The sequence below is a fragment of the Gobio gobio genome, assembly GCF_949357685.1.
Source record: "Gobio gobio genome assembly, chromosome: 13".
In the NCBI taxonomy this organism is placed as follows: Eukaryota; Metazoa; Chordata; class Actinopteri; order Cypriniformes; family Gobionidae; genus Gobio; species Gobio gobio.
In genome coordinates this window covers 6092921-6114409 of record NC_137106.1, presented here as the reverse complement: position 1 = coordinate 6114409, position 21489 = coordinate 6092921, and the positions used below count along the sequence as shown (strand labels likewise).

General features: G+C 35.2%; 1 protein-coding gene across 1 annotated transcript in view; it reads right to left on the bottom strand.

The window, feature by feature from the left end:
- Window positions 1-893: 893 nt before the first annotated feature.
- Window positions 894-21489, bottom strand: part of sntg2 (syntrophin, gamma 2) — a 190551-nt gene continuing 169955 nt past the window's right edge. The window contains exons 15-17 of the mRNA XM_079833212.1: window positions 11539-11631; window positions 7599-7709; window positions 894-1621 (exon numbers count right to left, since the gene is read on the bottom strand). Coding sequence (XP_079689338.1) covers window positions 1490-1621; window positions 7599-7709; window positions 11539-11631 — 336 coding nt within the window. The 3' untranslated portion in view covers window positions 894-1489. The remainder of the gene's footprint in view (window positions 1622-7598; window positions 7710-11538; window positions 11632-21489) is intronic.

Below are 21489 nucleotides of genomic sequence, written 5' to 3'. Positions count from 1 at the left end.
TGTTTTGATATGTTCCTCTGTTTGGTATTAGTTTGAGCCTGGCAAATAAATACATCAATGTAATTCAGGCACTATATTAAATGTAAAAATATATCGCTATAAAAGTGAATATATAGTTCTATAATCAAATGTACTATAATTTCAGATCTATATACTTGTTTAGGGCTAAATACATAAAAGTAAATTAGTATTTTACCTTCAAATTATTTTTATGTTACTCTGGGAACAATTTGACCTTTGTAATAAAACACATTGTAAGAACTAAAGATGGACTGAATGGATAGATGGATGGATGGATGGATGGATGGATGGATGGATGGATGGATGGATGGATGGATGGATGGATGGATGGATGGATGGATGGATGGATGGATGGATGGATGGATGGATGGATGGATGGATGGATGGATGGATGGATGGATGGATGGATGGATGGATGGACGGACGGACGGACAGACGGACAGACAGACAGACAGACAGACGGGTGGATAGACGGACAGACGGGTGGATAGACGGACGGACGGACGGACGGACGGACGGATAGATAGATAGATAGATAGATAGATAGATAGATAGATAGATAGATAGATAGATAGATAGATAGATAGATAGATAGATAGATAGATAGATAGATAGATAGATAGATAGATAGACAGACAGACGGACGGACGGACGGACGGACGGATGGATAGATAGATAGATAGATAAACAGACGGACGGACGGATGGATGGATATATAGGGTAATTGGGGGACTTTATAACATTTGAATATTATAATTAAATATGTGAATATATAGTTGTATAATCAGACGTACATTCAGATGAATTGACCAGTTTTTGATCATAACCATAACGGTGTTGTTCTGGAGCCACACAATCATCCCTCACTCCGTCAGCAGTGAACTAATCATTCCTTTATTTGGAAAAGAACCGGGATAACATCAAACTAAATAGAACAGTAGATCAGGGAGCTCGATTCCTTTAGAAAACCTCCACGCTCAAGGACAGGAGCGTCTAATACAGTTCATCAAACAACTACTTCATATGAACACAGATCACACACACTTCATTCTGAGATCTCACACACGACCGGCTGCGATGCTAAATGAAGAGGTTCGAGGCGTTGAAGGAAAAACAACAGAAGGGCAAAAGAACACAAAGTCATTATATTCTCCAAAGTTTGGTTGATATTTGAGCTGAAGGTTCACCCGTTTCGCCCTGTGAAATTGTCCAATGCAGTTCATGCATCAACTCATAATGTCAACGTCTGCTCTGCTACATCATTAATATGAGTTCAGGTTAAGCACATGATCCATCATATCAGAAGGTACGAAAGAAATCATAACTCGATGCATGTCAAAATATCATCTACTCAAAGTGTTCCGTGAACGTCGTTCTGAATTTAGAAGATTCGTACAAAAATAACAAGAACTAGATTCCTCCATAGATATTGTGCATAAACCGGAGAAGCGTTTGGGACGGGGTGTGTCTAGATGCTGCACATGTACTTCTGCGTCAGACTCTGGCTGCTGACGAACACGGGATCCACTGTGGCCACTTTGGCAGCGATGAAGGAGTGTATGCAGTGAAGGACGGCCGTCAGATTGGCAAACTCCAGCTCCTGTGGGCGGCGGGGGGGAAACACACCATCAGAAGGAGGACTGAACTGTGCAAACGCTCCCCATGTCAGCTCTGATAGGAGCAGTTTCACACGCTCAGGCTGAGCTGTGCTTTATTAAACACAACAGCATTTCATCACAATACACTTCATCATCAAATCATTCAATTAACCCTTTACTGGATCATATTTCATCAATTCAAATGTCTAAGGTCTCTAAATGATGGACACAATCAATCTATCCACCCGTCTGTCTATCTATCTATCTATCTATCCACCCATCCGTCATCTATCTATCTATCTATCTATCTATCTATCTATCTATCTATCTATCTATCTATCTATCTATCTATCTATCTATCTATCTATCTATCTATCTATCTATCTATCTATCCATTCACCCACCCATCCATCCATCCATCCATCCATCCATCCATCCATCCATCCATCCATCCATCTATCTATCTATCTATCTATCTATCTATCTATCTATCTATCTATCTATCTATCTATCTATCTATCTATCTATCTATCTATCTATCTATCTATCTATCTATCTATCTATCTATCTATCTATCTATCCACCCGTCCATTCATCCACCACCCATCTATCTATCTATCTATCTATCTATCTATCTATCTATCTATCTATCTATCTATCTATCTATCTATCTATCTATCTATCTATCTATCTATCTATCTATCTATCTATCTATCTATCTATCTATCTATCTATCTATCTATCTATCTATCTATCCACCCATCTGTCATCTATCTATCCACCCATCTGTCATCTATCTATCCATCCATCCATCCATCCATCCATCCATCCATCCATCCATCCATCCATCCATCCATCCATCCATCCATCCATCCATCCATCCATCTATCTATCTATCTATCTATCTATCTATCTATCTATCTATCTATCTATCTATCTATCTATCTATCTATCTATCTATCTATCCACCCATCTGTCATCTATCTATCCACCCATCTGTCATCCATCCATCCATCCATCCATCCATCCATCCATCCATCCATCCATCCATCCATCCATCCATCTATCTATCTATCTATCTATCTATCTATCTATCTATCTATCTATCTATCTATCTATCTATCTATCTATCTATCTATCTATCCACCCATCCGTCATCTATCTATCTATCTATCTATCTATCTATCTATCTATCTATCTATCTATCTATCTATCTATCTATCTATCTATCTATCTATCTATCTATCTATCTATCTATCTATCTATCTATCTATCTGTCTGTCTGTCTGTCTGTCTGTCTGTCTGTCTGTCTGTCTGTCTATCTATCTATCTATCTATCTATCTATCTATCTATCTATCTATCTATCTATCTATCTATCTATCTATCTATCTATCTATCTATCTATCTATCTATCTATCTATCCACCCATCTGTCATCTATCCATCCATCCATCCATCCATCCATCCATCCATCCATCCATCCATCCATCTATCTATCTATCTATCTATCTATCTATCTATCTATCTATCTATCTATCTATCTATCTATCTATCTATCTATCTATCTATCTATCTATCTATCTATCTATCTATCTATCTATCTATCTATCTATCTATCTATCTATCTTTCTATCCACCCATTCGTCATCTATCAATCTATCTATCTTTTTGCTGTGAAATCATTAATATTGTTACTTTTATTTCAAGATGAACACATTGCTTAGGTTTTTAGGTTTACTTGATTATTCATACAATATTTAATAGTAAAATCATGTTCAAATGTGAGTGAAATATGATCATCAGGCTTTTGAGGAAGGTTTATCTGTTCATCTGTCAATCATCATTGCATTATATATGTCAAAACTACAGAGCTTTGATCATAAAACTAAGCATTTAAATATCATCTTACTAAGACATATTATTGGCATATTGATATTTATATGCATTTTATGTCAGTATCTGTTATACTATTATAAAGATCTCATTAATTTACATTCCAAGCATCAGCATTTCATCACTTTTTGTCCATATTTATATCAGCATATGCACAAAATTGCATACTTTTGCTCAGTTTGGGCCTTTGATGAAAATTGAGCTGTTTTTCCCTTCATATTCTCACTGTATCATACAATATGAGCCATAAAAGCCTGATGAATCAAATATGATACTTAAGAAAAACATGCTAACTTTTTCAATAAACAGTTCCATTTCAAAAGACTATTATTTCATATGTCAAGCTTTACAAGGTTAAATGCATCATCTTCCCATTATGAACAACTTCAAAGCAAAAGACTCATACAGTAACAGTATATAATATAAACCTGTGAAAATGGGCTTGACATGAACTTTTTTGCTCCTCAGTCACTGAGGCTAGTGGTTTTCCAAAGTTACTAGCCACTCAGCATTTTCACTGGCCACAATTTTGACATCCATACCATGGAGAAAACTGCCATATAGATATGTTCAATATTACTCATCATTTGTCAGCATGAATATTAGGCTGCTGTCACTTTAAGACCTGACACACGGATCCATTATACATGCGTTACACATGCGTTTTCTTTCTCTACTGTTTACGTTCACTTACAACAGAACTGACTGTGTTTGACTGTTTAAGCGCAGTTTAGTGCTGAGAGGTGCTTTATGTGTGTGTGAGCACAAAATCTGCAGGAATTAGTGAAATTATGCACAATACGCTCAATCCCACACCAAAATTCAAGCCCTGTAACAGCAACAATATCTATCCAGAGCATATTATTTCAGATGCCTTTTAAAGGGGACCTATTATGCAAAATTCACTTTTATAAGGTGTTTGAACACAGATGTGTGTCCCCACTGTGTGTGTAAACAACCAGCCTATAATGGTAATAATCCACCCAACACTTTTTTTTATTATCCCCATCAATCATTATCAATCTCTCATAACGCCCTGTTTCATATTTCCCCCAACCCTCTGTAAGAGTAGGGAAGCCCCGCCCACGACTGTTGATGATTGGCTCTTTTAGCATAGACACGCCCCTGAGAGAAACACAGAGATGCCATTTCTGTTTACTCGCTGAATCAGCGCTCGAGTATTACAATATCTGCGCCAAAAAAACATTAGCCTGGATGCCAGCCAAACTTAGCTCCGCCCACAAGATCAGGAAGTTCGGTCTGAACTTGATTCGTTGTGGAGCAACTATGCTGGAACCAGAGCTGTTCAGACCAATCAAATCATCAGGGTGGGCTTTATACGATGATGGACAGATGATCAACAGTAACGTCATCATCACGTCATCAAAGAGCGCTTGGGTTGAATTCATTCACTAAATGGAGAACTTGTTGGTGTATGCGTTCAGCTTTACTATTGCTCTCAGAAATGATGATGGTGTTGGTAAGTACTCCGTGTATCCTTAAATTCTGTTTACAACACCGGCAAAGATCATTTACACTCTTCTTCTTGATTGGTTGTAGGTCTATCCAATTGAGTGCAGAGGCGTTTTCTTTCCTGGTTCAGTTGAAACACCCCATAATCACAGCCCAATAGAGCAGGTGCAGACTCATATTCTGACTAGAAACTGATGTTCTGTTGTTGATGTACCAACGAACATACGAGTCTCATAGACTCCCGGCATCAGAGCCACTGAGGTCATCGTGGATGAATTTCATTTTTGAAGGAAATGTGCTGAAGAATGTCAGTAAAATGTTGAGGCAACCTCCCGCAGTTCCTCTTTAAGCCAATACAGAAGTGACTTAAACTGCAGTTCATGGACTGGCCACTAGAGACAGACTCCAGAAGCAGAATCTCATTGAGTTCATGTTAACCCTCTGGGGTTCTTCGGGTCAAAAATTACCTGAAGCGTTTTATACATTTAAAAAAAAATGTGGTGACTTCATTGGTACTTGGTATATGAACACCCCAAAAAATTGGGGACAGGATTTGAAAAGTCTAAGTGGTCGTAAAAAAATAGTCACACTCAGGACCTTCGGGTCAAAAATGACCCCCATAGGAAATGAATGGGAAATTGGCAAAAAAGACAAAAACATTCACACACACACACACAAACACACACACACAAAAACACAATTAGCTTTTGGAATGGCACGCGTTCATTTGTGTGTGCGTGTGTTTTTGTGTGTATAAGTGTGTGTGCACTCTTGATGTTTTAGAGATTCACCCCTTCACTGTTGAGTCCTTTTTTCTGCATCCTGGCTGATTTGTAGATTGTACGCACAAAAAAACTCTGTATTTTCATATTTTTACCAATTTCCCATTCATTTCCTATGGGGGTCATTTTTACCCGAAGGTCCTGAGTGTGACTTTTTTTTACGACCATTTAGACTTTTCAAATCCTGTCCCCAATTTTTTGGGGTGTTCATATACCAAGTACCATTATGTCACCAAGTTTCGGACCATTCTGATGAAGCTACGATTTGTTTTTTGTTTTTTTATAAAACGCAAGATCCACCATAGTGGTAAAAATGTGCTATTGTGTGATAAAAATACTCAATGTGTCCACCGGATGGCACCGATCTCATTTAAAAAATTGCTTTCATGAGGCCTAGGCTTGACTCTAAAATGAAATACAGCTTTAATAAAAAAAAAAAAAAAAAAATATATATATATATATATATATTTTTATTATATTCAATGGGAAAAAATAGGTCATAATTATTGCATAAATATTAATTATAAATCATAAAATTATCTCAAAACACCCAAAAAGAAAAGAAAAAAATATATATTTAATTGGTTTTACTCAAATCTTTTTTATCTTAATCCCGCCCCCTGGGTCATTTTTGACCCGAAGGTCCTGAGTGTGACCCATAAATGAAGAACCCCAGAGGGTTAAAATGCCCAACTTTACAGCAGAAGAACACATGTTTACAGTCTGGGACAAATTGTGGTTTTGATCTATACGGCTAATTTTGCTCTTCATGACGACTGTGAGGAGGTGAATGTTCTTATGACTCATTCGTTTACATTATATAAAGCCTTAAAGTTCTGCATAATTAAGGGCGTGGCCACTATGAGTGACAGGTGGATTGCTGTTTGTCTACTGTCACTTCAGCTCCGCCCACGTCCCGCCTCTTTGCCCATTTTCTGTTATCCGGGAGTGACGCGCTGCCAAGATGGCGACGGCCAGCTCGACCCTACTTTACACTTCAAAACTGCTCTTCAGAATCCTATGGGTGACGTCACGGACACTACGTCCATATTATTTTACAGTGTACGGTCAAAACCAGCTCTTTGTGCTCTAACATCGTATACAGGACAAGTACGAATGGCACTTCATATTTTGTGAATGTTTGCAAATGTCCTTTCTGAATGAGCTTTCTGGAATGCTGTTTGGCTAATATGGCTAAAGTTACCATCATCTCTGACTGTATTCACAGAGACTACAACAACTAACGTTACATACATGTATCCACTGACCATTCAGAAACGTCCAGGTGCGTCTAAAAGTGTCAACCTCTTCCTGAGTCTCTCATCCGGTTCAAACAATAACTGGTTATTTCTGACGTTTTGGCTGAGTGAGATTCGCCTGTTTTGTTGTTGATGGAGAAAATGGTGTTTTGTTGTTGACGCCTGGAAAGGGGGCGGGAGCAGCAGCTCATTTGCATTCAAAGGGACACACACACAAAACGGCGCGTTTTTGCTCACACCCAAATAGGGTCAAATTTGACAAGCTATAATAAATGATCTGTGGGGTATTTTGAGCTGAAACTTCACAGACACTTTCTGGGGACACCAGAGATTTATATTACATCTTGTGAAAATGGGCATGATGTGTCCCCTTTAAAAAAGGCTATATTTTATATTATATATAAAATTCAAGCCGTCAAAGTGGCTTGTAGAAGTGATTACACGCCGCTGCTGAAATACACACACGTTAATGTCAAGCCCTGCTGATAAATATTATTAACATTATATTATTACAGCATAAATGTTGACTGTTGACATTTCCTCCTGATATTGACACGTAAACACATTCTGACCTTCATTTCGATCTGTTTATTCTCTGAATTCTGGAACAAGAGCTTCACTCGTGTCTTGCCGTCGTCCGATGAACCCTTCAGCTGGGAGAATTTGTATTTCCAGATGGTTTTCTGTGGAAACGCAGATGAAAAATGTCAAGCAGAGCAGTCGGACATGCAAAAGCTGTGTGCATGAGAACAACTGGAAATGAAGAGATAAACGTCACATCAAACCTCATTCACATTTGTGTTCAGATTCAAACTATGGTGCATCAATACGACATAACTGAACGGAATATGAATATGCAAATATACACACTGATCAAAAGACATCTACAATGTTACAAAAGATCTTTATCTGAAATAAATGCTGTGCTTTTGAACTTTCTATTTATCAATGAATCTTTAAAAACATTGATAATCATACATGTTTCTTGAGCAGCAAATCATCATATTAGAATGACTTCTGAAGGATCATGTGACACTGGAGTAATGATGATAAATTCAGCTTTGATCACAGGAATAAATTACACTTTACTATATATTCACATAGAAAATTGCTTTTCTAAATTGCTAAAATATTTCACAATTTTTACTGTATTTTTGATCAAATAAATTCAGCTTTGATCACATGAATAAATTACACTTTACTTTATATTCACATAGAAAATTGCTATTCTAAATTGCAAAAATATTTCAAAATTTTTACTGTATTTTCATCAAATAAATTCAGCTTTGATCACAGGAATAAATAAAATTTTTACTATATATCACACAAAAAAATTGCTATTCTAAATTGCAATAATATTGCAGAATTTGTACTGTATTTTTGATCAAATAAATTCAGCTTTGACCACAGTAATAAATTACATTTTACTATATATTCACATAGAAAATTGCTATTCTAAATTGCAAAAAATATTTCAAATTTTTATTGTATTTTTATCAAATAAATTCAGATTTGATCATAGGAATAAATTACATTTTACTATATATTCACATAGAAAATTGCTATTCTAAATTGCAATAATATTTCAACATTTTTACTGTATTTGTGATCAAATAAATGTAGCTTTGATCACAGAAATAAATTACACTTTACTATATATTCACATTGAAAATTGCTATTCTCAATTGCTAAAATATTTCAAAATTTTTACTTTATTTTTGATCAAATAAATGCAGCCGTGGTGAGCATAAAATAAACTTTCTGAACCGTTAAGCCTTTTTAAACACACGCACACACACACACACACACACACACACACACACACACACACACACACACACACACACACACACACACACACACACACACACACACACACACACACACACACACACACACAATCTGAATTTAACTCATACATTTAAAAATGTTTAAAGTCTGTATGAACTGCATTTTAAATGTAGTTTTTAATAACTCTGAATAAGTGTCATGTCATTGACCCGAACACTGAATGAGGATTCATTCACACCGAAGAAGGAAAGCTCATTCGTTTTGCACATGAAGATTTCTCTTGTAAATCTTGTCCACATTTTTTCTGTTCCTTCTTCATCCTTGGCACAACTACAAAGCTGCAATAATCACTATTGTGTGTGTGTGTGTGTGTGTGTGTGTGTGTGTGTGTGTGTGTGTGTGTGTGTGTGTGTGTGTGTGTGTGTGTGTGTGTTTTACACCAAGACCATCTGCTGTTCTGATACTGCTAGTTAAACATTCAGAAACACCTTCATGTTAAACCATCATGCAAACCAGTGGGGAAAATCTGAATAATGTGCACTGATCATCTGTGTACAGTAAAAGCAGAGTCGGCTGCTCTTATATGGACTCATGATTAATAACTGAATATAAGTTTGATGCCTGACACAAGCCCCTGAAATGAGGACTGGAAACACTTTCATTAGCTGAAAGACTGAAGACAATCACGTTTAACACACTTTTCACTGCTGTGCAAATCACAGACTGCTATTCCAACCGAGAACAATACATGCCAAATTCAGACGGCACAATTTAATTGGCCTGTCAGCCTCGAAATCATCCCGTGTGACTCCATATTCACACATTTAACCAGCACGCTCTGAACTCTTCAGTTCAAAAAATAATGATTTAATCATAATTTAGGAAATTATTTCTATAAAAGGGTATAGCTTTTATAGAAACCTTTATGTACTTTTTTTAAAAATATATTTATATAGTTTATTACATAAATTAAAATAATAATAAAAAAAACTTAAATTAAACATAAACTATATAATATATAATATTTAATTTGATTTTAATAAATGGTTTTAATGGCTTTTAGTTTAGTTTCAATTTTAGCTAACTATTATAACACTGAATGTAAAACAGGATGAATGTTTTACACTGACACAAATGGTGCTGCTGTTTTCCCTCCAAAATGATGTCACTTCATGGATGATGATGATGATGATGTCATTTTGGAACTGGCTTTTATCTATTTAAAGGGATTTACAGACTAAAAGGATGATTTTTGAAGACACTGGAAAAACCTTTGTTGATCACCAAATAAAAGAATATTCAGAAGAAAACAAGTTTAGTTTAAAACATTTTGGCTAGAAAAAGGATTAGAATGAAAATAATGGAAAATAAATATAGATTTAAATAAATAAAAAACAAATAAATATAGATAGAAATATATACAACATTAAAAAATATATATATATAGATATAAACAAACAATTAAAAAAATTAAAAAAGGAACAAAACTAAAATAAATAAAAACAAATATAGATAATAAAGAAAAGAAAGGAGAATAAAATTAAAATAAATATAAATAAATATAAGTATAAACAAACAAATATTTTGAAAAATAAATAAAAAATGAATAAAACTAAAATAAAGAAAAATGTAAAAATAATTAATTTAAAAAATGAAAGAAAAATGAATAAAAATAAAATGAAAAATGAAAAATAAAACTACATATAAATAAAGAAAAATGTAACAAAAAAATTACAAAAAGAAAGAAAAAGGAATGAAACGAAAATAAATATAAATAAATATAGATATAAATAAATATAAAATTAAAAAATAAAAATAAATATAGATGTAAACAAACACATTTTGAAAAATAAAATAAATACAAATAAATAGAGATATAAATAGAGATTTTTTTTATTTGATTAAAAACGTAAAAAAATTACAAATGAAAGAAAAAGGAATTAAACGAAAATAAATATAAATAAATAGAGATATAAATAAATACATTTAAAAAATGTAAATAGATTTAAATAAATATAAATGAATAGAGATATAAATAAATACATTTAAAAAATTTAAATAGATTTAAATAAATATAAATAAATAGAGATATAAATAAATACAAAATTCAAAAATACATATAGATATAAATAAATAAATTAAAAAAGAAAAGAAAATGCATATAGATATAAATAAAATTTAAATTAAAAAAAATTTAAAAATGGGAAGATTCCCTAATAAAGTCCCAGGAATAAGCAGAGCGTGTTTAAGTACAATATATATATATATATATATATATATATATATATATATATATATATATATATATATATATATATATATATATATATATATATATATATATATATATATATATATATATATATATATATATATTTATATATAAACAAACAAAAATTTACAAAATAAATAAATACAAAATAAATATAAATAAAACTAAAATAAATATAAATATAGATATAAATACATACATGTAAAAAATGTAAATATATGTAAATAAATAAAAATAAATACAAAATTAAAAAATAATATAGATTTAAATAAATAAAAAAGAAAAAGGAATAAAACGAAAGTGAATGAATGAATGAATAAATAAATAAAAGGTGAGGATTCCTTCATAAAGTGTCAGGGATGAGCCGAGTGTGTCCTGCTAATGAGAGTAAAGCAGCTGAGAGGGCCGAGCACAACAGTAATGAGCTGAAATATATTTGGTTTGCTCACCTTTGAGGCGCTCTCAGAGCAGGAGAAGCCCGACTCGAAGTCCACAGTGAAGCACAGGATCTTCCCTTGACTGCTGCACACGTAGCTCTTCGACTGCAGGGGAACAACAAGAGCAATATTTACCACACAAAAGCTCACGGGCCCATTGTTTGCTGTAAACACTGTAAAACAACAGACTCAACATTCATATTTAAATGGCTGAACAGTCCTGATCTCACATGCTTTATATTCCCGGGAATAGCACAGGTACGGCTCAGTTGCCATGGAAACGGCTGTCCAACACTGCACTTTTAGTACAGGCGAGAAACTAAGATAGAAGAACTTGTCTAATGGTCCATTTTCTAAAGAGGAGCAGTCAATATGCAGTGCTGTGATAGCACCGTCTGATACTGTGTGAGAATATTTACACATGAGTGTAGTTGAAGTCTGTTAGTTAATGAGCGAGCGGAAACAAAGACCTCAGCAGCTGAAGGGCTCAGTGTTTTCTTTACTGTGATTAGATTCCTGGAAGTTTATAGAGACGCATCAGTACACTCAAAAAAATTATTTATGATGCTGTTCACTTTATTTAAAGGGTTAGTTCACCCAAAAATGAAAATTCTGTCATTAATTACTTACCCTAATGTCGTTGGACACCCGTAAGACCGTAAGTTCATCTTCAGAACAGAAATGAAGATATTTTAGTTGAAATCTGACGGCTCTGAAAGGCCTCCATTGGCACAATGCACTTCACACTTTAAACAAGGCATCATGAAGCTTCGAAGCGTTATGAATCAGTGAGTCGATTCATGATTCGGATCGCGTGTCAAACCGCCAAACTGCTGAAATTTGGCGATTCAAACTGCTGAATCGACTCACTGATTCATAACGCTTCGAAGCTTCATAAGCCGTGTTTTGAAATCGTCATCAATATGTAAGTCGTTATTTAGGGGTTTTTTTGCGCACAAAAACTATTCTCGCCGATTCATAAAGTTATTTTAGAACCACTGTAGTGAGATGGACTTTGTAACGACGTCTTTAGTACCTTTTTAAGGGTCTTGAGAGTGTAAAGTGCCATTGTGCCAATGGAGGACTTTCAGAGCCATCAGATTTCAACTAAAATATCTTCATTTGTGTTCTGAAGATGAACGGAGGTCTGACGGGTGTCGAACGACATGAGGGTAAGTAATTAATGACAGAATTTTCATTTTTGGGTGAACTAACCCTTTAAGCAAATTCATCTGGATTTAACACCATCATATTAGGTTTCTGGTTCAAATGTAATTGATTCATGTTAAACTGACTGAAAACCGTTACTCTTTGACATAACTTGATGTTTTCATTTTGAAATAACATGTTTCAATCAAGTAACTGTCACATGCCTGTCCTGTCTTGTGTAGCACATGTGGTGGTTTGTTATTTTCCGTCCTTGTCTAGTTCCCACCCTCCTTGTTATCATCTTATTGGTTTAATTTGCCCCACCTGTGTTCCCTCGTTACCTGCTTTATTTGTCCCCTTTATAAGTTCCTTTGTGTTTGCAGTCCTGGTCGGTTCATTGTGATGTCTACGTGTTCCTTTCCCGGTGTTCCCGGTTTGAGTTTTGTTATTTCTTAGTTGTATGTTTTCCCCCTCGTGGGTTTTTGTTTGTATTTATGTTTACTTTTATATTAAATTTCATGTCCCTTCCTGCAATTGAGTCCTCACCTCAATTTCCTCAGTCATCCCGTGACAGTAACCCAAAGAAATAAGACTTTCACTTCCCATCATGCTTTGCAAAGGGGCTGAATTCGGAGACTAAATAGCTGTGTCCCAATTCAAGGGCTGCATCCTTTGAAGGCCGTGTCCTTTGAAGTGCGCGGCCGACGCAGCCTTCAAAGGACGCTCTGAGACTCGTTTACAGTGGAAGGTATAGCGGATTGCGTCACCGCGGCGCGACGAAGGCTGTCCCAATTCGTAGGTCCTTCGAAGGCTCCTTCAAAATACGGCCTGCAAATGCGTCCTTCTTTTCCCATGAAATGAAGGATAGTTGGATGGATGCTTCGCAGCCTTGCCTACCCCAGAATTCATTGCGCGCCGCGACGTCAGATTTTTGAAGAGAAATTGCCAGATTACACTTTTAAATGCAAGTATTGGGTTTCAATTTACTCCAGTAATCTAATTTATCTACTGATAAAAATAAAATGTTGACTAATATGTTACCAACATACGATTTTATATAGTTTATATTCTTTATTATGCACATAAATGGGCCGAGGTAAACATCTTTAGTTGTTTTGTTTTTAGGCAGTTGAATATAACTTTAAAGTCCAGTATAAATGTTCATTTCAGTTCTCTTCAACGGCAGCTGTCAACAGTTGCTAAATATTACAAATAATGTAACGAAATACATGTACTCTGTATTTGAGTATAATTGTGAAGTACCTCAGATTTTTATTCAACTTCATCTCAGAGGCAAATATTGTGGTTTTATGAAAAACTGACTTTTAACACATGGATATTACATTTTGATATTAGTTATCGTTTAAAAAAGAATCTAAAAATAAAATACACTAGAAATATGTCGTCTAGATCAGGGATAGGCACCGTTGATCTTGGAGGACCACTGTCCTGCAGAGTTCAGCTCATAGAACAGTTATGCATGTTAAAATATTTTGTTGTTTGCTTTGAGGATGTGAGTTAATTTAATTTATTCTTCCCTCTTTCTGAAAACATCTTAGCGACATGGCAGCCGTCGAATAAGTCCGCACTGCAAACCTGTTGGCAGACAGTGGAAAATGCACTGATCCAGATGATGTCCCGCTGACAGAGGCTTCACCAGGGTCAATAAAGCCCAGCTCAATAAAAGACTACATAAAAACATTTTCTTCCATCTGTTTTATGTACTGTTAATTTTAAAATTTATTTAGTTTTTGTAATCTTAAACGTAACTTATGTAAATAGTTGTAAAAAGTACTGTCAATAAAAATGTATAGAACAATTTATTTTTTCATTTACAAATTAATTGACATGACAAAAATAAATGTACAGAATTATTTATTTTATTTACAAATTATAACTTGCATAACAAAAATAATGTGTAGAACGGTAATATTTAATTTACACATTTTAATTTACAAAACCAAAATTTTAGTTCTCAACAATCTCTCAAGTAGAGAAAACAATCAGTCCATTCTCTCCCTGCTCTCCTCTGTCTCTCGCTGAAACTTCCTGTCCTCCCTCAGTCTCTCCATCAGCTCATCCTCTCGGTCTCGTCTCCTCTGTCTCTCTCTCTTCCTGTCCTCCCTCAGTCTCTCCATCAGCTCATCCTCTCGGTCTCGTCTCCTCTGTCTCTCTCTCTTCCTGTCCTCCCTCAGTATCTCCATCAGCTCATCCTCTCGGTCTCGTCTCCTCTTGGCTGGAGTTGCTCCTCATCTTGGTCATCCACTGCTGAACTTGGCCCTGGTGTGTCCTCAGGGATGATGGAGCCAATGAGGACAGGGGGATTGTCCCAACACCTCAATCATGAAGACAAACCATGGCCAAGTTCCCCACTCCCTCACCTGTCCCAGGACACTTTCAATCCTAAGGCAGAGAAATAAACATGTCTGTCAACAACAAACACAACAGCACAATACATTTCAGTAAAGATGTGTCTATTAACTTGCATACTTTTTATTTATTTTTTAAGTTGTAATAAGTTTATTTTTTTTTACCTGCAAGGCAGGGGTGCAATCTTAAGAAAATTTAAAAATATGATGCATCAGTAGCCTACAAACATACAAAATACTCCAGAAATCATATTTATAGATACTCAAATTCTATATTCTCGATTTTTCCAGCCTGGTAAATAAATACTCATTTGCTGCCTCATTTTAATAAAGCTGCTAAAAGTAAATTGATCCATAAAACAAAACGAAATATTACATCAGATCACCTAACGAATAAAGCTGTCCCGTGGTAACACAGAAATAAAGACCACCGGCTTTTAAAACGTTTCGTTGGTTATTTTAGTAAATTAAAACACAATAGACTAGGCTACTTACATGTATAAGTGTTCCTCGGCCGCGGGATGGGCAGAGGAATACACTGCACAGGATCCACTTGTTCTGGTTGGTTCTATCCTTCGCGGCCGGGGAGACGGATGGGTTGGGTTGCCAGGTCTCTGCAACAAAAGTAGTCCAAAACTCCCAATGCGATTTTCTCCATCGAGCGGCCGAATTATCCACTGCGGTTGTACGTTTGGGGGTGTTGGAGCGGCGAAATCGTACTTAAGGGGTAGAAACAAACCCGCGGAAATAATTTTTCACCCGCGGCAACAACTTAAAAGTAGCCTAATTCGGCTGAAAAAACGGGGACTTGGCAACACGGACGGCAGGCTGCATTTGAAGGCCCCTTCGAATTGAGACAGCCTTCGTCGCACTGCGGTGACGCAATCGGCCTTCAAATGCGGCCTTTGAAGGATGCAGCCCCCGAATTGGGACACAGCTATAGTTTAAATAAAGTGCAACTTGATGCATTTTTAACAAGATGAGAAAATTGAGAGACTTTTTAATGTTTAATGTTTTGTTATGTTGGTATTTAAAAGTTTGTGTTATGTTAGTGTTTTGGAGGTTACCATTTTGGTAGCATGTGCTTGGGTTGAGGACCTACTAATAACTATTAAAAGTTGTTTTAATAACAAAAAACTACTCTGGGCATGCCATGGATATAACAAAACCATCTTCTGGCAAGCCAATAAAATCTTGTAAAAGGTTTTTGTAAATGCTCTCAAAAGCTATTCTTTGAATTAATGTAATTAAATCATGGAAAGGATTTCCATGTGATTAAATGGCTTTCTTTCAGCATTAAGCACTTTTGTTAGGCTAACCTAAATAAATTAGTTGGTCCAAAACATTGCAAATTAGTTGGGCTGACACTATTAAATTAAGCTGTGCCTAACCATAAATAAGTTGAATCAACCTTAATAAATTAAGTTGACCCAACATAAGTATATTAAATTGGAATAACAGAATTGCATAATGCTGAAAAAAAGCAAGTTAATCATGTGGAAATACTTATTTTTTTGAGTGTATTCACGACACAATGACCCTCAAAATCACATTTCAGTGTCCGAGCTGAAGATCACTGGAGTGAACATTTCAGCCGCTGATAGCATTCAGCGCCTTAAACACGGGTCGTCTTACTGTCTCACACTTGATGGCTGTTCTGTCAAGTCCTCGTGGTCATTGAGGAACCTGGGTGTGCTCTTTGATACCAGTCTCTCATTTGAAAGCCACATTTCTAGCATCTGTAAAACTGCATTCTTCCATCTTTCAATGCAAAATGCTGAACTTTTACACATTCATGAGCTCAAGGCTAGATTATTCTAATGCTCTACTGGGTGGTTGCCCTGCTCGCTTAATAAATAAACTCCAAAACGCTCAGTTGTGGACACTAAATATGTTTATCTGTTCAGCCGAATCAAATTCTGTTGCATTATTTTCCTGTTTAATACTGTGAAGCTGCTTTGAAACAATCGGCATTGTAAAAAGCGCTTTATAAATAAAAACTCGACTTCACTTGACTTGTTGTCAAATCAGAATATTTTTTTTTAATAATAATTTCTTTTCAAATAAAAAATAAAAATAATGAAAAAATGATTTTATATTAATAAAATATTTTAATTATTATTTAATAAATAAAAATAATAAAATAAATTAATATATATTTTTGTTAATTTATATGTAAATATTAAATGAATAAAAACTAATACAATTAACAAATTAACAAATTAACAAATTAAAAATAATTTTAATACAAAATGTTAAACATTTATTTTAATAAAACATTTAAATGAATACAAATGTAATTCACATTTTAAAAATAAAACAAGTAAAATAAAAATAAATTAATAAAAATATGTATTAATAACATATTTAAAATAATACTTTTTTTTAAATAAAATAAAATAAACTATTTATAATTTATTCACATTTATATTTTTATTAATACAATATTTAAATGAATAACAATTTGTATTTAAAAATAAATACAAATAATAAATACAATAAAATGTATTTATTTTATTTATTACACATGATCAATTATTTTAAAATGTATAATAAAAATATTATACATTACATGAATAAAAAATGTATTAACATTTAAAAAATAAATAAATAAATAAATAAAATTAATACAAAATAAAAAAATGGTATTATTAAAATATTTAAATTAATAAATATTTAATTAACAATAAATAATGACTTTATATTAATTATTTTAAAATGTATATTAATACAATATTTCATATTTACAATATCCCATCTAACAAATTGTATTTCAGAGATTAAGATTTGGATGTCTAAGAACGTCCCATGTCTGAATAATTGTGAATAGCTGAAGTCGTGCTGCGTGGCTCACTGAAAGCTCTTTAGCTCTGTCTGTTGATGGTGTTGCCTTGGAGTTACAAAGGGAAGTGAAACATCTGTAGTTATTATTTTTTATTTCACTCTGTCGTTTGAGCCTTTTGTGCAGAGCACTGTTAAAACCTCGTTCTTTATCTCAGAAATATTGCACGTCTACTTCCTATGCTTTCTTTTTCTGATGCCGAAAGTTTGATTAAAGGATTAGTTCACTTTAAAATGAACTCAAAGAGTGTTTGAGGTAAATCATTTTGCACCGTGCTGCTGTTGCGGCTGGTCAAGCAAATGTTTGTGCTTTGTTTCTGTTTGATAGAATTGTAAATATATCTATTAAAATACTGATATTCTGGTCTATAACTCCTCCCTGGACCTCCAGCTGCCCTGTATCTCACTCTCTCATTGGCTGTAGATCATCGCTGATGTATTTTTCAGTCAGAACTCATTTCACACAGCAGGTCCAGATAGTCTGTGATTCTCTCTGATCGCGTCTTTGATCATTCACACGGTGTGATTGTCACTCGTGTGCACGAGCACCGATTTGCATATGATTTAGGCCAGTTGTCTGTGATTTCGCAAAACCTGTCGGCGAGTCAAAATCGGGCAGTGTGAAATCGGCATTAGGGTTGGGTACTGAAACATGGTGCCATATACATTCACCTAAAGGATTATTAGGAACACCTGTTCAATTTCTCATTAATGCAATTATCTAATCAACCAATCACATGGCAGTTGCTTCAATGCATTTAGGGGTGTGGTCCTGGTCAAGACAATCTCCTGAACTCCAAACTGAATGTCGGAATGGGAAAGAAAGGTGATTTAAGCAATTTTGAGCGTGGCATGGTTGTTGGTGCCAGACGGGCCGGTCTGAGTATTTCACAATCTGCTCAGTTACTGGGATTTTCACGCACAACCATTTCTAGGGTTTACAAAGAATAGTGTGAAAAGGGAAAAACATCCAGTATGCGGCAGTCCTGTGGGCGAAAATGCCTTGTTGATGCTAGAGGTCAGAGGAGAATGGGCCGACTGATTCAAGCTGATTGAAGAGCAACTTTGACTGAAATAACCACTCGTTACAACCGAGGTATGCAGCAAAGCATTTGTGAAGCCACAACACACACAACCTTGAGGCGGATGGGCTACAACAGCAGAAGACCCCACCGGGTACCACTCATCTCCACTACAAATAGGAAAAAGAGGCTACAATTTGCACCAGCTCACCAAAATTGGACAGTTGAAGACTGGAAAAATGTTGCCTGGTCTGATGAGTCTGATTTCTGTTGAGACATTCAGATGATAGAGTCAGAATTTGGCGTAAACAGAATGAGAACATGGATCCATCATGTCTTGTTATCACTGTGCAGGCTGGTGGTGGTGGTGTAATGGTGTGGGGGATGTTTTCTTGGCACACTTTAGGCCCCTTAGTGCTAATTGGGCATCGTTTAAATGCCACGGCCTACCTGAGCATTGTTTCTGACCATGTCCATCCCTTTATGACCACCATGTCCCCATCCTCTGATGGCTACTTCCAGCAGGATAATGCACCGTCACAAAGCTCGAATCATTTCAAATTGGTTTCTTGAACATGACAATGAGTTCACTGAACTAAAATGGCCCCCACAGTCACCAGATCTCAACCCAATAGAGCATCTTTGGGATGTGGTGGAACGGGAGCTTCGTGCCCTGGATGTGCATCCCACAAATCTCCATCAACTGGAAGATGCTATCCTATCAATATGGGCCAACATTTCTAAAGAATGCTTTCAGCACCTTGTTGAATCAATGCCACGTAGAATTAAGGCAGTTCTGAAGGCGAAAGGGGGTCAAACACAGTATTAGTATGGGGTTCCTAATTATCCTTTAGGTGAGTGTATAACCGGTATGTAACCGGACCGAATCAGAACGCAGATTTCAGTGCCACTTAAATTCAAACGTGCTTTCGCGCTTTGGCTGGCGCACAAATCACAACTATTCAGTGTTTATTTTAGGATTCAGACATTAAAATGCTCATAAGTACTAGCCAAAAATACACACTGATGTCTATAGCGGCAATAACAATCCTTTCAGACAGTTATAACTTGACTATGTGTTTTGTTCATCAACTCTATAGTTTACTCTATTCTTCTCCCAGTTCAGCGGTCACTCACTTTCATGTGTTTCGTGAGACGAGGATGAATTTACGTGATGTAAATCCGACAGATCCGATTCTCTGAGGCGTAAACTAACATGGCGCCGCCCATCGCGCATTATAGATCAGCTAACATGATCATTATAAAGGGTTTTAAATGACAAAACATTCACTCACGTATTTGAAAATCAGAATATCAGATAGTTCATGACATAGTTAACAAGTGTGTGAATATTTTGAATAAAAAACGAAATAAAAATGATACATCTGTCATACCGCGCTATCGCGGCTGCGATGTGTCACGTGAGAAGCATGATGCGTCGCCATGGAAACAATAAGGTTATGCATGCTAAAACATTTAGCCAGAGAATATGGTCATATTTCAAAATAAAGCTGAATCTTGAAGCTGTTTTGTAGCAGACCAATAATACAGACTACTTTGCCTATTGTAGTTGGGTTAGGTGGCTTAGGTTTTACTGTGAAATTAGTATTATTATTTTTATTTTCAATAAAAAGCCATTCTTTAATGTCATCCACCTAGTTTTGTGGCTCTTTTTTTTTTTTTTTAAGTATCGGTTCAGGCACCGTTTAGGCTAGCATGATCCTACCAGACTGTCAAATGCATAAATGTACATGTATAATGAATGATGTTTAAAACTCAAAACACATCACAAACACTAAATAAAACCATAAAGTGGATTGTAGAATATTCCAGAAATTATTATTTCAAATAATCAAATACATTTGTGGGTAGGAGAGAGCAAATCTTACTTAAGACATTTCCTTTTGCTATGTTTAAATAATTTTTTTTAATTTTGAAGCAATTTTTTCTCTAAATAATGTTGATATGACAACTACACTCTGAAAAAAAGCTGAGTTAAAAACAACCCAACTTGGGTTGAAATGGACTTACCCAGCAATAGGGTTGTTTTAACCCAGCGGTTGGGTTGTTTTAACCCAGTGAATGGGTCGTTTTAACCCAGCAGTTGGGTTAAATGTTTGCTTAAAACAACCCAATTGCTGGGTTAGTCCATTTTCAACACAACTTGTGTTCAGTGATATTTTCCAAAGATTTTAAAATTTTGAAGCAATGTTTTCTCTAAATAATGTTGATATGGCAACTACACTCAAAAAAATACTGGGTTAAAAATAACCCAAGTTGGGTTGAAAATGGACTAACCCAGCAATTGGGTTGTTTTAACCCAGCGGTTGGGTTAAATGTTTGCTTAAAACAACCGCTGGGTTAGTCCATTTTCAACCCCAACTTGGGTTATTTTTAACCCAGCATTTTTTAGAGTGTAGTAAGTACACAAAGTTTCCTGTTCCTGGCATGTGTGGAAAGTTTTAAACCATGTGTGTAACTACAACTAATCACCCGCGTTTTACTGATTATGATTGATAAGCATTATTAATTGTACAACAACTGATTAATTAAAATGCAGTCAGTTTAAATCACAGCCGAGT